Below are 16,275 nucleotides of genomic sequence, written 5' to 3'. Positions count from 1 at the left end.
AGGTTTCAGTCGTAAATACATGGAAAGTTTGTGCGCTGAGATCATTTGAGGTAGTAGTTCTAAATTCCTTCAAGGACTCAACTTTAGTTCATTATCTAATATTTATTGTCAATTCTGTACTCGGTGACAAATTTGTGGAGTTTTCTGTGTTTTGTTGTTTTATTTTTGAAGTAGAAATTAGTTTTATTTAATTTGCATTAATATCTAATCTGTTACTTTCCATTTGTCTTGAACTGTTGTCTGGGTTACTTGTTTACAAATATATTTGTTTTGTAATTGTTGCAACTGAGTAAATATGGAAAGAATTGAAGTATTTCAGGAGGAGGGAGTAAAATGATTGAAACCCAAAGATATATAAAAACATGCCTGTGTAATCACCATAAGATTAAAATTACTATAGTTTTAGAGTAAACTTTCTAATAGCGAAAAAATAAGAGAATGGAGATAAAATATAAGGCTAGACTGTTACTAAATGTGTTTAAATCTAACAGTCTTAGCAGTAGTGCTATAGAAATGCTGTATTCTTTGTCCTGCTCAGTACTGTACTACTGATTGTGGGCGACCATTGAAGAAAAAGTTGAATAAATCATGGACGCAACATACTACACTATTATGTATGCACTGCTTAGAAGTATTAGCATAGTATGAATCCAAAGCAGACAACACAAAGCCCACATAGCCCACTCCTCAACACAAAAAAAAAAAAAAAGGAAAAAACAAAACCTGGGAAGACCTGAATGAATGGAGGCTCAACCTGAATTGCAATTAACTGGGGAGCTTTCTAGCTATGGAGCAAATCAGTTAGTATATGGATTCGAGTGATCCTGAAATTTAGCTTTTCAGTTGTTTCCAGCTAATAAAGAACCTCTTACCCTGTCTGGACAGCACAATACATTTGGTAACACGCTGTGAACTTATGCCACCTGTAGCACAATGTCTATTTAACAACAGTATTTTGTGGAAAACGAGTTTGTTACATTAGTCAATGAATTCGACTGTTTGTCTTCTCCAAAAGACCCACGGACTGTAGAGGGGGTCACTAGAGGAGAGCAAGCCACCATCTAAGCAGTGGAATAAGAACCGTGGGCATTCATCTGCTTAACAGTATCTGGTCACTAAGGTAAAGCTCTTCTGTAATAGAATTTCACGAGGCCTGCTGACTGTAGAATTAACTGACCATTATTTCTGGTCTCACTCCTCTCTAATCCAAAATGCAACACAAAAAACTTAGTACTGTGGGAGAAATCACTGTGTAAAGAAATGAGAGAGCGAATAACTGAGTGACATTAATTATATAATTCATTAGTGGAAAGCACTCCTGAGCGATTACAAAAGGCTTTTTTTAAAAAAAAAAAAACCCAACACCTTATGTAATAAGGCAGTATTAGTGCTGCTGTATGATGAACAGGGAAACAGGGCCACTGAAGCCCAGCCGATGTTTCCTGTGAAATTACACATTTTTATAGAAGGGCATTGAGATTAGCATCTTCTAATTGGAATTTGCAGAATTAAGGTTGCTAGTTACAACCTTTTTGTGTAAATGAACTTTTCCTTGGAGTTAATCACTACGCTGTTAGTGACTAGGATTTTCTTTGCCACACCTTTATTTAAATAAATGGGACCCAGTATGTTCATTTCTCAGGTAGGCAACTGAGATGTAACATTTGAAGTGGAAAATGTTGATTGCTTTGCATGTCTAACTTGAGGTGAGTGGAAACTTGAGTTTTCAGAATACATAACTTTTAAATAGCAATATATGCATTACAGTAAAACTACATTCGAGTTAAGCGCTGGGGTAGGTGTGGAACATGGCTACGGAGTTGGAAGTCAGGCAGTCAGAGCCTGGGGCTCCCTCATCCTCACCCCCCGTAGTGAGTGGTTTGGTGGGGCAGGGGAGTGGCTGGGCTGCCTGCTGAAGGTGTGACTGACAGCTGGCAGCTTCCTATGAAGCGATGGGCCTGTGCCCTCCTTTGTGCTCAGTCTCCTGCTTGTGGGATGTGTCACTGAGCCAGTTCAGCTCGCTAAACGGGCAGAACCTAATCTGACAGCAGTAGTGTGTTAAACTGTGTTAAACTCTAGAAGGGCTTGGTGAGGGCTGTTGCTGGTGCAAAGAAGAGGGAAGGACTCTGCAGGCAGCTGAGAGGAAGGAGAAGGGAATGGAGCCACTTGTTTTGGTGTGAGTGAGCAGTTAACATTTCAGCACTGTTGAACTGAAGTCTACGGAAGAAAGCCTTCTATACAAGAAAACTCAGAATAGTTCTGGCTTGTGATTTGGGAGAGTGTCTTGGAGGTTACTATGTAAGATCAGTATTCTAATTATAAGCACAGACATTGTGTTTAAAAGCTAGCAAGATTCATTTAAGCAACCACTTATAAAAAAGTTTGGTTTATGTTTAGCGCTGTGTTTTCTTGTTGGCATAAGAGGTGATTTGAATCTAATTATTCAGGATAGCATTTAGCTGCCTAGGCATTTGAATCTTCTTGCCATCCCTGCAGACCTACAGGAAGCGAGTGATTCAGACACCTGCTCTTCATTATGCATTTTCAGGAAATCTTCAAGGCACATTCATTCCAAGGATTGAAATAAGAAAGGGGAAATAAAAATATTAGGTGTAATCATATCAGGGCTGATACCCTATTTTTCAATAAGGTCGGGATTCTGCAAAGCAGTTCAGCTTATGCATGAGATCTGTTGTAACATTGATTACTCCCCCCACCTCTGTTTTTGGCAGTCTGACTATGCATGTTCTTGTCAAAACTCACAGTTATCTTACAGAAAGAGCCATTCCCAAGCAGTGCAAGATACAGGTTTTGAGCTAAAGCTCTGGCATTACAACCATGTCAGACTGGCCCTGGCAGTAAAAACAGCTTTGCTTTTCTGCGCACAGCCTCTTTCCTGCATTTTGCTGCGTTCTTGTAGCTCAGCAGTAAAAGTACTGTTGCCAAAGTGTTACTGGTTAAAGTACTAAAGTTTAAATTGACTCCCCTTCTTCTACCCTTTCGCCTCCCCAACCTGGCCCTGAACCAATCTAAAAAAGCAGAGGTGATGAATGTTTGTTTTCCTACTTTTAATTTTTTTAAACTTCACTGAACAAGAACAGTTTCTTTGTGGCTCGTGAAGTTATTCAAAGCTTAACTACTACCTTGGTATGTTTGGTTTGAGTCATGAGTCTCTTATTTTTGTTGCTTTGACAAATAGTAAAAACCTAAAGATCACTATGTACTAAAATAAAACTAACAACATATTACTATAAAAATAATGTTATTTTACATTACAAGTCATTCAGTTTTAAAGAAACAGTGGTAACTGTTCATATTCTTAAATAGAGGTCACTTTTTTGTGCATATGAAGATTAAAAACTATGAACCTGGTTTTTTTTACTTCAGTTTGAGTTTTTCCTCGGGGGTGAATAGGGAAGTTTTCCTTCTGATTTTCTTAAATTTGGCTGGCAGTTTTGTGTGGTTTTGTAACTATCTGAAACTCGTCTATTACATTACAGGTTAAGGGGTGGTACTTTTCAATTTTCTTGGCACACTGAGGTTATGTTAACATCTTCAATCTGAGTTTCTGTTAGTGTTCTGTAGTGACATCTTCGTATACTTTTCTGCAAAGATTTGAAGTGAGTGGAATTTCACTTTTCTTACTAAGTGTTAAGAAGTTTCTGAAAAGATGTTAAGGAGGTTAGTAATCACATTATTGTAAATGTTAACAGCATGAGAAAATGGGGAGGAGTAGTTCTGTCTTTTAAAGGCTTACAATTATTTTGTAACTAAAAAAAGTGAAGGGCTGGCGTGACTATATTGTCATTTTACAAAGTTGTCTTTACAATATGCTCCCTTAAGACCTTCACCAATATTTATGCAGATAAATCCCTATTGATATATCTTCTATTTTTTCATATATATGTGAGGCATATATGCGCCTTATCCTTGAGGAAACACTAAAAGCAAAATGGTTGGATTTTCAAGCAGAGGCTGAGTCACAGGACTCTGAAAGTGATAGGCAAATTGAGATTAGGAAAGTAGATGTGTGGATATGTTGGCATTAAAATACAGGGTGTAAGCAGCTCTATTTATTCTGATAGCTCCAAAAGGTCACTTAGCTATTACATTTTTTCTCTTTGTATTTCTTTCTACTCCTTTTCTTTAACAGTCCTGTAAATTCAGTCTGAAATACAAAAAAAAAAAAGTCACTTATTCCTAGTTGTCTTTTTTTAAAAAAAATCAAATTATGTATGAATTAATGTAGCTTTGTCTGTTTCTTAGACTTAGCAAAAATGAGTGAAAATTGCTGGAATTCATGCTTAGATTAAACAGGAATAGCACCTGAAGAAAACTGTGGTTTTATTTTGTTATTTCTTGACCCTCATGGTTTGTTTAAGATCACTTATATGTGGAGCTGTCATAGAAGAGCTGGAGCACAGGTGTTTGAGGATGAGCTTAACTGCGAAATTGATCAATTCAACACTGAGCTCAAATTATTGAGGAACGAGTGTTCAAGTGTTGACCGGGTTTGCTATGCAAAGCAGCAATCAAATCTAAGCATGGCAGAGAGGAAATAAAACATGGATTAGAGAAATAAAAATGGTTGAAATACAGTAAAGACAGATGCCACAATTATCTGGGGCAGTTACTATTGTTGAAAGTTACATGATAGTACTTCAAAAGAGGAAAGAAAATGTTTCAAAAAGTGTAAAATTATGCTACCAGGCTAAGACCTGGTCATGTTCTCCATTGAATACAAAAATACCATTGGTTTTATTCTTTTTACTTTTAGAAGTGCTAGTGATGAATACTACATTGATTGCAGTGTTCAAAATCCAGTATGCTGTAAATGGTTGTCCAAATTGCAGTCAAGAACAGTGTTTTGGAATTGGGTTTTTGTCCTTTTTTTTGTCCTTTTTTTTTTTTTTTTTTTACTTATTAAGAAAATCTCTAAAGAAATACTTAAGTACTATACTGTGTAGACTAGAAGACTGAGAAACCAATGAATACACACTTTTTCCCCTTAAATACAGGTGAGGAGTAGTGGTAGCACTTCTCTTTAAACAATAAAGTATTCAGAAATGTGAAACCACAGGTCAGGTATTTTCCATATGTTCCCAAATCATTAAACCACAGGCTCTGATCACGCTTTCCATCTTTTGCGTTCATTGCACAGATGAAAGTAAAAGTTTCATATGAATGGAAAAAGGAAAAACTAAGGTGCTTACGCTGAAGTTGGAAATAAAGGTTCTTCTGAAAGTGGTATTTACATGTTCTACCCAATCATTCACAACTGCTAAAAGTCTCCAGTCCTAAGTAAAAGAATGGGAACCCACCTCCTGGTAACATCCTTCATCATGGGGCTGGAGATGCCTCCAGCACTTTGTGCATATATTTATTATTTTTTATCCCTCCCCTCCTGGGCAGTGATCTGCCTTCTTAAAGGACAAAGTGGAAAGTGCCTTGTTACACCTTTCTTTGGTCTGGTGTTAGGGCATTCCTGGAACATAGGCATGGTGATGTTGATGCATTTTTGGCTGAGGCAGTATTAGGATTTTGACTGTAATTCCATGGACCAGTGTACCAACCTCTGGACCGTTACTTTGTGTTTTCTTGGAGTTGCAACTTCTTTCTTAAAGCAACTTTCTTGAAGTTGCCATGCCTTGAGTCAAGAGTTGGAAAGTAGATTAGATTAGGTCCTTTTGGATTTCAACACTTTTAACTCTCCTAGTTTGAGAATCCCAGATGAAAAACAGGCATCAGGCTTCCGATTTTGTTAAGAATATTTTGCCTTTATGCATGTATCTTAGCAGAGTTTTAGACGCCTTGGTAAGTTTTCGGGTGAAATAGAGAGGCATGTGTTAGCAAGGCTAGTACCTTGGTGTACTAGTCTTCCTCCTCAGTAGAAATATAATGGTAAATTAAAATATAATACAACTAGAATACTGCTTAAGTAAAAACTGAGATACACAAAAAAATCTTTATGTACTTAAAGTGAATTTAATAGTATTATATAGTAAAATATGATGTTACTGACATGTTGACAGTACTTTAAGAAATACATTTTTAGGGAATAACTAGTTCATAAAATCTGGCCTATTCTGGATATATTTTCTGTTTTTTTTTTTTTTAACATCCTGTTAATGATCGGTAAAATAAAACTTCTAAAGTATGTTAAGACTCTGTAAACTGAGTAATATCTGTGTGTATAAAAGTGCACGGTGTATTAGGTGCTGCTTGATACTAAGGTAGATGAAAGAATACTTATTTTTGTCAGCTTTTCTTTATCAAAGCTGAATAGCGGAATCAGCTTTACACTGATTAATAAATGCTCATAAACTTAGGGGCAGACAGGTTTATGCAGAAGTGATGTTAGAACAGTTGCAGGTTATTTTGAAGTTAATTTCATTAGTGAGTGCTAATGAATGGACTTGAGTCATGAGTTGAAATAAACTTACTGTCTGTATTTCCTGATTAGAGAATGCTCTGAGGAATGTGTCTGCTGTCACAGATTAGGTTTTGTTGATCTAAGCCTTCATTTAAAAATGTCTTTTGTACCTTGAGATTCAGAATATGGAGGTACTTCTCTTCAAAAAGCCATCTGAAGATAACCCTGAATCAAGAAGACATTGCATTCAAGTTTTATTGGTTATTAATTTTCTTTCAAGGGAATTTGATACTTGTTTACAGATACATTAACAGCGGTCAGTGTGTGAAAATAATCACAGTATTGTGAAATGCCTTGTACTGCTTATTCCCTTTGCTGTAGGGGAATAAAATTTTACTTGGATACCAGGGTAACTCTGTCTCCGTATGAAACTTCCTACTTCAGGATTACTGGTAAAGTTAAAAATGTTAAAACTCACCTGTAGTTGAAAGTCAGAGAAATGAACAGCCTCATTCTGACTAGATAAAAGTTTGACACTTCATGGTAATGTTAAGTATCAGTATTAATTATTGTATTCATCTCTAACAAATATACCCAGGTGTTTTGTTCTTGCTGTGCATTTCATGTGCTAAATTCTCATTTATTCCCTGAGGATACCAATGCATTGAGAAGTTTCTTACATTTATCCCCAAACTGCAATATTCAGTCTTAACAGGCTCCTGGGTTTTGATAGCGCTCGGCAATACAGCTCATTCCACAAATCATTGCTCTTATTTTTCACACTGGCACAACTTGAAACAAATATGCAAGAAGAAAATCCTGGAGAGATGCAGTCCTGTTGCCTATTTCACAGAAACTACCCTTTGTGGTGGAGAGTGTGTGCTGGCTCCGCTCTCTGCAGCCATTCACTGTCCAGCTAGAAGCAGGGGGCTATGAGTGCGCTGGCTTGGGCAGTGACAGGGGCTGCTTCTCTTGTCAGCAGACCATGATTATTGGATCGCTCGATTGTGCTGTGAAGCCACAGCTTTAGAAATATCCAGTGTGGTGTTTTGTGCATGTCGGAACCATTTTGACTGCAGGGCAGATCTGAACTTGGGGCGGTGCTTGGTTTGAAGTTTCCTGAACACAAAGTCTGTGTGGAGGCTCTGAGACAGAGAACAGAATCCTTTTGTGTCCGTTTAAACATTAGGTGGTTTTATGCCATCAGTTTTTTTCAGAATAGTTCTTAAAAGTTTTTTTAGATAATGCCCTTTGACGATGTTTGGCAGCTGCCAGCTAGTTTAATGTGAGCTGGAAGACATGCACTTCTTCATGCAGGATTGTCTTGAAGGGGACTTAGAATACAGTAATAATGGATAAATAAAAACATACTAAATAATACTAACTTGTCTGACATTCAAAACAATAAGTATGTGACTTAATTTAAGCAATTAATTTAATCTGTTACTTTTATGGGAGAAAACTTCAATCAGAAATTCTAAAAGTGAAGTAAGCTACAGTGTTTTCCCTGACCAGCTGTTACTCCTTCAGCATTTCTTTTGTTGCATTATTTTTTCACAGCTTTTTGCTTGTGAACTGCTACCATTAGAAGCTCAGTAGGAGCAAAAGTCTATGTTAATTTGCCTGACTGTAACTGCACAATTAAAGCAGTTTATCAGCAGGGGTTAGGACAATCAGTGTGTTCTGACGCTTCATGTTATAAAATTACTTCTGTTGTTCAAACAGATACTGTAATTAGTGCATCATTTTAAACTGGTTTTCTGCAGGGCTGGCTTGGAGTCTCATCTGATAAAAACTTCCATTTTTGCTACTTAACTAAGAACTTATTTTGTTTGCAGGCCTCTTCCAAAGTAACAGCTTTCATTGAAATGTCAGGAGTATATCATGTGAATACACTTGTGAATGAAGGTTGGGGGTGTGGATTGTTTTTCAGGGTTTTTTTTGTTTTCCACTGGACAGTCCTGTCAAGACACTCACTGGCAAAAATGGAAGTAGAAAACTCGATGCCTGTATTTAAATTGTTACTACATACTAGCATTTAATACCTAGTTCTTACAAAGATGAACAAGTTGCTTCATGTCAGATAATAAAGATAACTGTGTGTTCCGTCTGTGGTGCATGCATAATTAGATTTCACCTAGGATATTTCATGAGACATGGTAAGCCAGTCTTTAAGTGGCAGTTACGTGTTAAATTATATGGTCCCTCATCTTCTCCCTTTCTCAATTACAGCACTGACCTTGTGTTGTCACTCAGTAGCCCCTTATGATCTTATTCAACTCACTTGTCCAGCAGAAAATAGGAGGGGGGAGGGGGGAGGGGCTGTGGTTTTGCTGCATCAGCATGTTGGCCTGGCTCTCTGAAAGGCTGGTGTGGTGCTCCAGCCAGTCCTAGTGGAGGAGTAACTGCCTGGCAAGGGGCGTGAACCCTTTGAAGTTGTTAGATTGGTCACAAAAGGATGCAATTAGACAACAATAAGAGACAATTCAAGTGATTTTTTTGTTTCATTAGGGCTAAAGCTCTCATGAATATGTATCAGCTGATGTGAAGTTATTTGTATATCTTGAGACTTACAAGTGATTTATTCCTTGCACAATATGTTACAGAAATCCCCTGTCTTCCAAATGTTGTCAACTATCTCTGCAGCAGAGACACCAAAAACTTAAAAATAAAGTTCTGTAGCTCAGGTTGGCAGAAAGAACAATTATGAGAACAAAAGTTATGTTGAACAACAAAAGATGGACAACTCCTGTGGCCCTTGAAAGGGAGTAATGACTTAGTATAGGGAAAAGAGCATTCTTCTTAGATTCCTCTGGCTTGCTTTTACTAGTTCAACTGTGTTGACAAAAGGTTAAGTAAGGTGTAATCCATTCTGAATGGTTGAGTAATGTTTCTCTCGGACTCATTAATTCAGACCTGACATTGTTGCATGGCTACAATACATATCAAGCAGGACTACAGTTTGCTTACAATGACCTTTTTAATTTATCACTTTTTAGAAAGTTTAACTTTTGTTTCAAATTTTCTTTAAATCAACACGTAGATTTTTTTTTAACTCACACAGCTTCTTTTAAACTGCTCTTCCAGTTATTTTTAAAACTTTGATACATATGTGTGAATGTTTTCATTATGGAAAAGAAACATTCAGCTAGAACTACTGTCAATTGTACCTATAGCATGATTTATTAGACAAAATTATTGTGGTAATTTTACTAAATAGCTGAATTTCTTCTCTCCACATCATATCTCCTCCATTTGACTGTGAGAAGTGGCTATGAATGATTATACTGTTTCATACATCTTAGGATAATTTTAATTAAAGTTCTTAGAATATGCTTGAATTAAACCTTTGTATGGTTTAAAGGACTAAAGCTATTGTGATGCCTATTAATTTTAGCATTCAGTTTGACATCCTATGAAAACATTCTTCCCCTTTAGCTTTTCTGTGTTTCTTGTCATTCAGTAGGGAGAGCAGCTTCTTGTAATAGGTTGGTGAAAACAAAATTTAATAACCTATCACTTCAAGATGAGTGAGGATACTAAGGTCCATTCTCAACATTTCCTTGAGCCAGTGGCTTTATTTTTTAAAAGGCCCCTGCTGTTCGTACTGAGCTATGTTTGTATTTTCTAGTGGACATTACTGGAAACTGTATGAGTTAGAGTGGAAAAAGTGCATAGGATGGGAGTTGCACTTTTTTTTATTACTATGGGCCATAGCTTTCTGAAAATGCCATGTGGAAAACTTCCTTCCACTCTTACCGCATTGCATTCATTCTTTCTTTATTGTCTAACTAATATATCCTTGCCTGCATGTAAACAGATACTAGGAAAGTATTTCTTTTCAGTGTTTTACTTAATTTCCCTTTAATGGCATTCTGACAGCTGGAAATAACTGGATTCTACTTCATCATTTTTTAATTTGTCAACTTTTTTTTAGTGAGTTGACCATACTGTGAAGGTCTTTAGGCCTTTGCGGTGAGAAATAAAGTTTGAGATTTTTTTTTTAAAGTTCTTGATAAAATATTATGATGGTTTTCTTTCTGAAAATATTTTCTCCTTTCACCATTTGAATCTTTTGAACAATTTTGGTCAAGTTTGACAGACACTTCTTTCCTTTGAGTTTAAAGTTTTTTGAAAGTTATTAGCAAGGTAGAGGAGAGGCCGAACTTAATACCTCTAGTTGAGGGAAGGGATGTACTGAGTTTTCAGTCATCTGCACTGCATAGCTTACAGAAAGCTAGTAAATTGCTCTGTCTCTCTTGTGAAGTGTATAGTCAAGTTATTAAGAAGGAAACTTTGGGATACAAAGATGTAAATAGAAGTGGCCTTAAAGAACTAGGATGCAGAAGGTATAAGACCATGGCTTGGAGTTAACTGTGGTGGGGTAAGGTGTATGGAAAACACAAGACACAAATCAACAGGGAACTGGACTTCAGTATTTCTCCTCATGGAACAACTTTTCTAATATTAAAGCATGGCTGTATAGATGAAAGTCAGTTGCATCTTCTGCTTGCTTTTTGGCTCCCCCCTAAATCCCTCTCCAAGAAAATAATAGGGGAAAAAAAATCTGTAGTTTTGTTACTTTTATTTTTGTGCAACTGAATGTCAAGCAGTTGTAGCAAGATTTTTTTTCAAAAACTACCTGGTCCATTGACCTTAATAGCAAGATAAATGTTGAGCAGATTCAAGTCCATTATTGTGTATAGGTACCCTGAGGATAATGAGTGTATATGCACAGGCAACAGAATGAAAGCAAAATCTGTTTACAGGATTAGGCTATATTTAAGGATACTGAAATTTCTGCCAAACAAGGAGCACAGTGAAATTTCATCTGCCAGTTATGCTGCTCTTAATGTTCTTTAATTTAGCAGACAAGATAGTTTGGTTGTAATTAAGCTTTTCTAATATTGTTGTTCCCCAAGGCTGTAGCATAAATCATTTTACTCTGTAGTTTCCTGCATCTTCACTGCCTCCATTTTTCCTGTATAATTCTTCCATAAACAATCTCTGGGATGCAGGAAAACTTCACGCTGTAAATTACTTCTTATGTATGCAATAGAATTTTGAATATATGCAGTTGAATTTGTTTTTCCCTGAGGATTTTATTCAGGTTTTCTGGTTTTCTTGGTGATGTTTGTTTCTTCTATGTGCATACCCTTCCTGCTGTGGTAACAAATTTTTTTTGCCCAAAATAATTCTCATGACAATTTCTGTTCCTCTTCGCTGCTTTTTCTATAGATAGACTTGGCAACCAGGCTGAATTGCTCAACACTTGCTACTGAAGGACGAGAGGCAACGGGCACACTGAAATAAAATAAATTGCATTTAAACATAAGAAAAAGCTTTTTTTTTATTGTGACTGAACAGTGGTTGAACACTGAACCAGGTTGCCTGGAGAGGGAGTGGAGTCTCCATGCTTGGAGATATTTAAAACTTGGCCCTCAGCAACATACTGCTTGACTGATTACAGGGGTTGGACGGGATGATGTCCAGGGTCCCTTCCCACATCAGCCATTCGCTGGTTCTGTGAAGTAATCTGGTTTGTCATAGCTACAATTTACTTCAAGATAGCAAGTTTGTAGGTTTTTTTTCTGCAGTGTTATGCAACAGGACAAGTTGTAGTCATTCTCTCTTGCTCATACTTTCACCTTTTTCTCCCTAAAGAATTTCAAAGGAAAATCCTAACTAATCCTTAGAGTGTTGGACCATATTTCATGAGTCTTAAGAAAGGACACCTTCCAACTGCAGATATGTTCAATTTAGCCTTTTCTACGATAAAACAGGGTTAGGAAAAGATGCTTTCAAGACTTGTTGAACAGAGGACTAGTTTTTGTCACTTGGGGGGAAAATGTGTTTTTTGCAAACCATCCTTTCAGGATTTAAAAGGAGAATGAGGTAGCACAAAAAATTGCAACTCTTAACTGCAAGAAGTTGCAGGGTATCTCTCCTTCCATGAGCCTAGCCCTGTCATACATCTTGCATCTGACTTTGTTTGCATGAGTGGCCTAGTGTAGACCTGAATTTCCAGCTTTTGATAAAAACAAACAAAAAATTGAACATACATATTGGTATGATATTTAACTAGCATTTTCAATAAACCAAAAGACATTTCTTGGAAACCTGTTCATCTACTAGGAAAGCCACCTCATGGAACAGTATGGAAGCAGTGGAGGAATTGGAAGCCCCAGTGCACTGAGGTAGAACTGAAGAAATTAGAAGCCCGTTCCAAACTCCGTTCTCTTACTTTTTTTGACTAATTGGTTTTTCAAAACATATTGCATGGACTTTTATTCTTAATCTTTCTTTCAGTCTTACCCTTTGCCACAACAACAGGACTTTTATTAATGTATTTCATGACCATAGAAGAGCATATATAGAACTAGTCATATACTAGTTCAGTTATCTTACTGATAAGTATTTGTATGATTGTTTGTGCTGTGAGTTCTGACCTTAATATGTGTAATTATTGACCTTACACACAGTGTGTTCCACCTAAAACTAAATTAGAGGTTGTGGGAAAAAAAAATATACAGTATCAATATCATCTGTTTGTTGTCCTATGTGCAGCTTCTTTTTTAATTGAACAAAAAAATCCTCATGCTGCACCAAAATAATTTGAATTACAGCACCAATAGTTGAGATTATGTTAATCTGAAATATTTAAATACTGATTAACAGAAAGGCATGCTATTTGTTTTATATAACAAAGGAAGTATTTTTGTGTGTTCTAAAAGTTACAAATCGGGCATACATCCACTATAACAATATGCATTTTATTTTTTGCTGCTGACAGGTGGTAATTCCTCCAAATCTTCCAAGTTTTTGAGACATTGCACCATATTATTTTCATTATGAAAGAAATCTATGCAGTGCACTAAGGCCCCTTTATGTTTGCCCACCCTGTGTATAAGTATGCCACTTATGGTAGCTAAAACTGCATTTAGACATTCCTTCTATTTTAGGAACAGAACCTGCCGTTTTGCTTGGGAACACCTTTCATTGTCATTTGTCTCTCTTGGCTTTTTTTTTTTCCTCCTGTGGTACTATAGTTGTGCAGGTTACCATGCATCTCGTGTTAGTAACCGGTACTTTCCCATTCCAGGGTTGTGTCAGCTCACCACCAGTCAGTGCAAGAAGAGGTAGCAGCATGTTTCTTGCTCTGCCCTCTGCTGGTTTAGGAACCTTCTCTCATTTATCATACCTGAAACATAATACTTTGTATTACCTCATATTAATATAGCTTGTCACCATCTTAAAAGAAAACAACTCACTCCTGCTTTGGATTAAAAATAATAATAATAAATTGAATTGTTTAAATAGTAATAATGGAGTTTTGATCATGATTGATTGAAATAAGCTGCAAATACCTTGTGGTAGATAGTTCTTTCAAAGATCAAATTACATCAGAGAACATGTTATAACTCAGCTGCTCTTTGCATCAGATTCTGTTTTATAAATGAGGACTATTTTTCTCTCTTTTTTCAGTTTCTGAAATTCACAGAGATATTTTCACAGCCACCATTGTTTAGGAAGTTGGCTAAGATAACATTTAAAGAAAATAATCACTGTAGCTGACAGTATGGAGTATGTACATGTTACATGAATAATAGTGAAAAGAAATTTCCTTCAAAGTACTGATTCTTTTACATAATTTTTCTATACAGCTTTCATGATTGGTTTTTTTTTTCCCCATTTTTATCCTTGTCTATTCCACAAAACATTTCAGACTTAAAGCAGCTCAATTAAAGATAGAACATTCGAAGGAACAGTGCTCCCTCAGGTATATATGAATATAAAGTACTGCAAGTATTTGTTAGTATTAAATCTTCAAACATTTCCTCTGCATGTCTGATTTCCTGGAGGAATTTTAATGAAATTTGGGGAAAAAGACACATTTGCAATTAACTTTGCTTGCCTTTTTTTTAAATATGAATTGTGGTTAAGCCACAGATGTTTGTCTTGCAAATAGGAGGCTCTTCTGTTATACCCAGGATTTTGTTTTAAATAACTGGGTTTTGTCTTAGGGCCTTTATTTAGATTCAAAAGTTACAATAAACCTTTCTCATTTAAAAATTTTGATATCCCCACCCCCCCTTTTAATTGTTTTATTACATTTTAAATATTGTCAGGCTTAAATTATGTTTCTGGGAAATTTAGCTAGCTTTATTCACTGTTTAATAAAAATGGAATTGGGAAGCTTCTGTGTTGTGTTCATTATCTTCTTATTTGAAAGATCAGATACTTGAATGTGTTACTTAAATTTACTGATAGATGTTGGTTAAAAATGTTTACATTAAAAAAAAAAACACGTTTTAGCATGTCCTCCTTTTCTGAAAATGTTACTAAGCTTTTATCTTTGGGATTATTAATACCATCGACATAACAGAGTACCTGTGTAATGGTGACAGTCTTGTTACGTGTTGTTCTGTGTCTTCAGTATTAAAGCCTTCTCATCTCCTCCTCTCTGCCCTTCATCCAGTACATGTCGCTCTGCTTTGAAAATAGCCTTTTCATGAGTATTTAAAAGCAAATTTTAACACTGAAGAATTGCTCTCTTGTCCTTTGGAGTGATTCAGATGGAGTTCCTGTGTATGGTATCTGTTTCACTTTTCTTGAAATTACTAGGTTGCTTAACCACCAGTATATTTTATCTGTTTAACCCTTGAAAGGCTTCAAAGAATATTGAAAGCAATACTGTGTTTGCAGTACTTATTCTGGTTCCTTTGGTTGGTTGGGAATAAGAAATCACATTTGTTTTGTAGTCTAAAAAAAAAGTATGAGGTTCCAAAACACAAACAAAATCCCCCAAAAGATATTTTGAAGCCTGAGTTCTTGTTAAGTAACCACATGAAACAAAACAATCTCCACAGTATGAAGAAGTCTTTTCCCATCTGGCTGAAAATACAGTTCATAGTACTCACAGTTTGTCTTATGTGATTGTTTTGTACAGAATGTAACAGTGCTTCACAGCTTCCATGTTTTAATTTTTTTTAGGAAGAACAGAACCGAGGCAAGCCCAACTGGGAACACCTGAATGAAGATTTACATGTACTTATCACTGTGGAGGATGCTCAGAACAGAGCAGAAATAAAACTGAAGAGGGCTGTTGAAGAAGTCAAAAAGTTACTGATACCTGCAGTAAGTATTTCTATGCAAGTCTTCAATTTCTAGAAGTTACTTCTGAAATACAATTAATGCTGCAGCAGTAAGAGTAAGCCTGCAGAGCAGCATCCTAAAATGAAGTTTACATATTATTTTGTAATACTCTAGTGATCTTTAAAATGTCTCGTCCCAGATTGAATTATTCCTCATAACAGAATAATATTTTTAATAGATGTTAAATTTTTTTAGCCTGTTTTAGGTATAGTTGCAGGAATTTCTTGTCACCTTTAATTTAAAAGGTGATGCTGAACTGTTACAAACATGAGCTATCACTTTAAGTCTGGGGAAGTATGACATGCTTTTATGTTTCACTTTGAGATGATTCTGGTACTTTAAGAAAAGAAGGCATCTTTTCTTAGATCATCACATTAAACACCTTCCAAAAAGAACAAAAACCTTCAGGAACACAGTATCAAAAAACTTTGCTGTCAATATGCTGGCGAAAAATAAATATAGTGGAACTGGAAAATGGTTTTTCTTTCTCATTTCTTGATAATATAAACTGCCTTCTGCTCAGCCAGATGACTTAAAGCCTTTTTCAGGGTCCAGAATTAACCTGTGAGAGCCCTTCTCTTAGATCTGCTTTGAATTCTCACTCAAAGCAAGGTGATTCAGTGTGGCTGTATAGTGCATCCCATGCCATTAACTTGCATGTTGTGCTGATTTTTGCCACCACTTTTGTGCCATTATAAAAGGATAAAAATAAACTATATCTTTTTCAGTGGAGGAAAAATTCTCCA

General features: G+C 36.2%; 1 protein-coding gene across 12 annotated transcripts in view; it reads left to right on the top strand.

Moving 5' to 3' along the window:
- Positions 1-16,275, top strand: part of QKI (QKI, KH domain containing RNA binding) — a 169,478-nt gene that overhangs the window by 97,727 nt on the left and 55,476 nt on the right. For all 12 annotated transcript variants that reach the window (XR_012622508.1, XR_012622509.1, XM_074818624.1 and 9 more), the window contains one exon: positions 15,368-15,511. Coding sequence is in view for 10 of the 12 variants with exons in the window: in XM_074818624.1 (XP_074674725.1) it covers positions 15,368-15,511 (144 nt within the window). In the remaining 2 variants the exon portion in view is untranslated. The remainder of the gene's footprint in view (positions 1-15,367; positions 15,512-16,275) is intronic.

This window comes from Strix aluco, chromosome 3, assembly GCF_031877795.1.
Source record: "Strix aluco isolate bStrAlu1 chromosome 3, bStrAlu1.hap1, whole genome shotgun sequence".
Lineage (NCBI taxonomy): Eukaryota > Metazoa > Chordata > Aves > Strigiformes > Strigidae > Strix > Strix aluco.
Note: the sequence above shows the minus strand (reverse complement) of the source record. Positions and strands in the feature narration are given on the sequence as shown.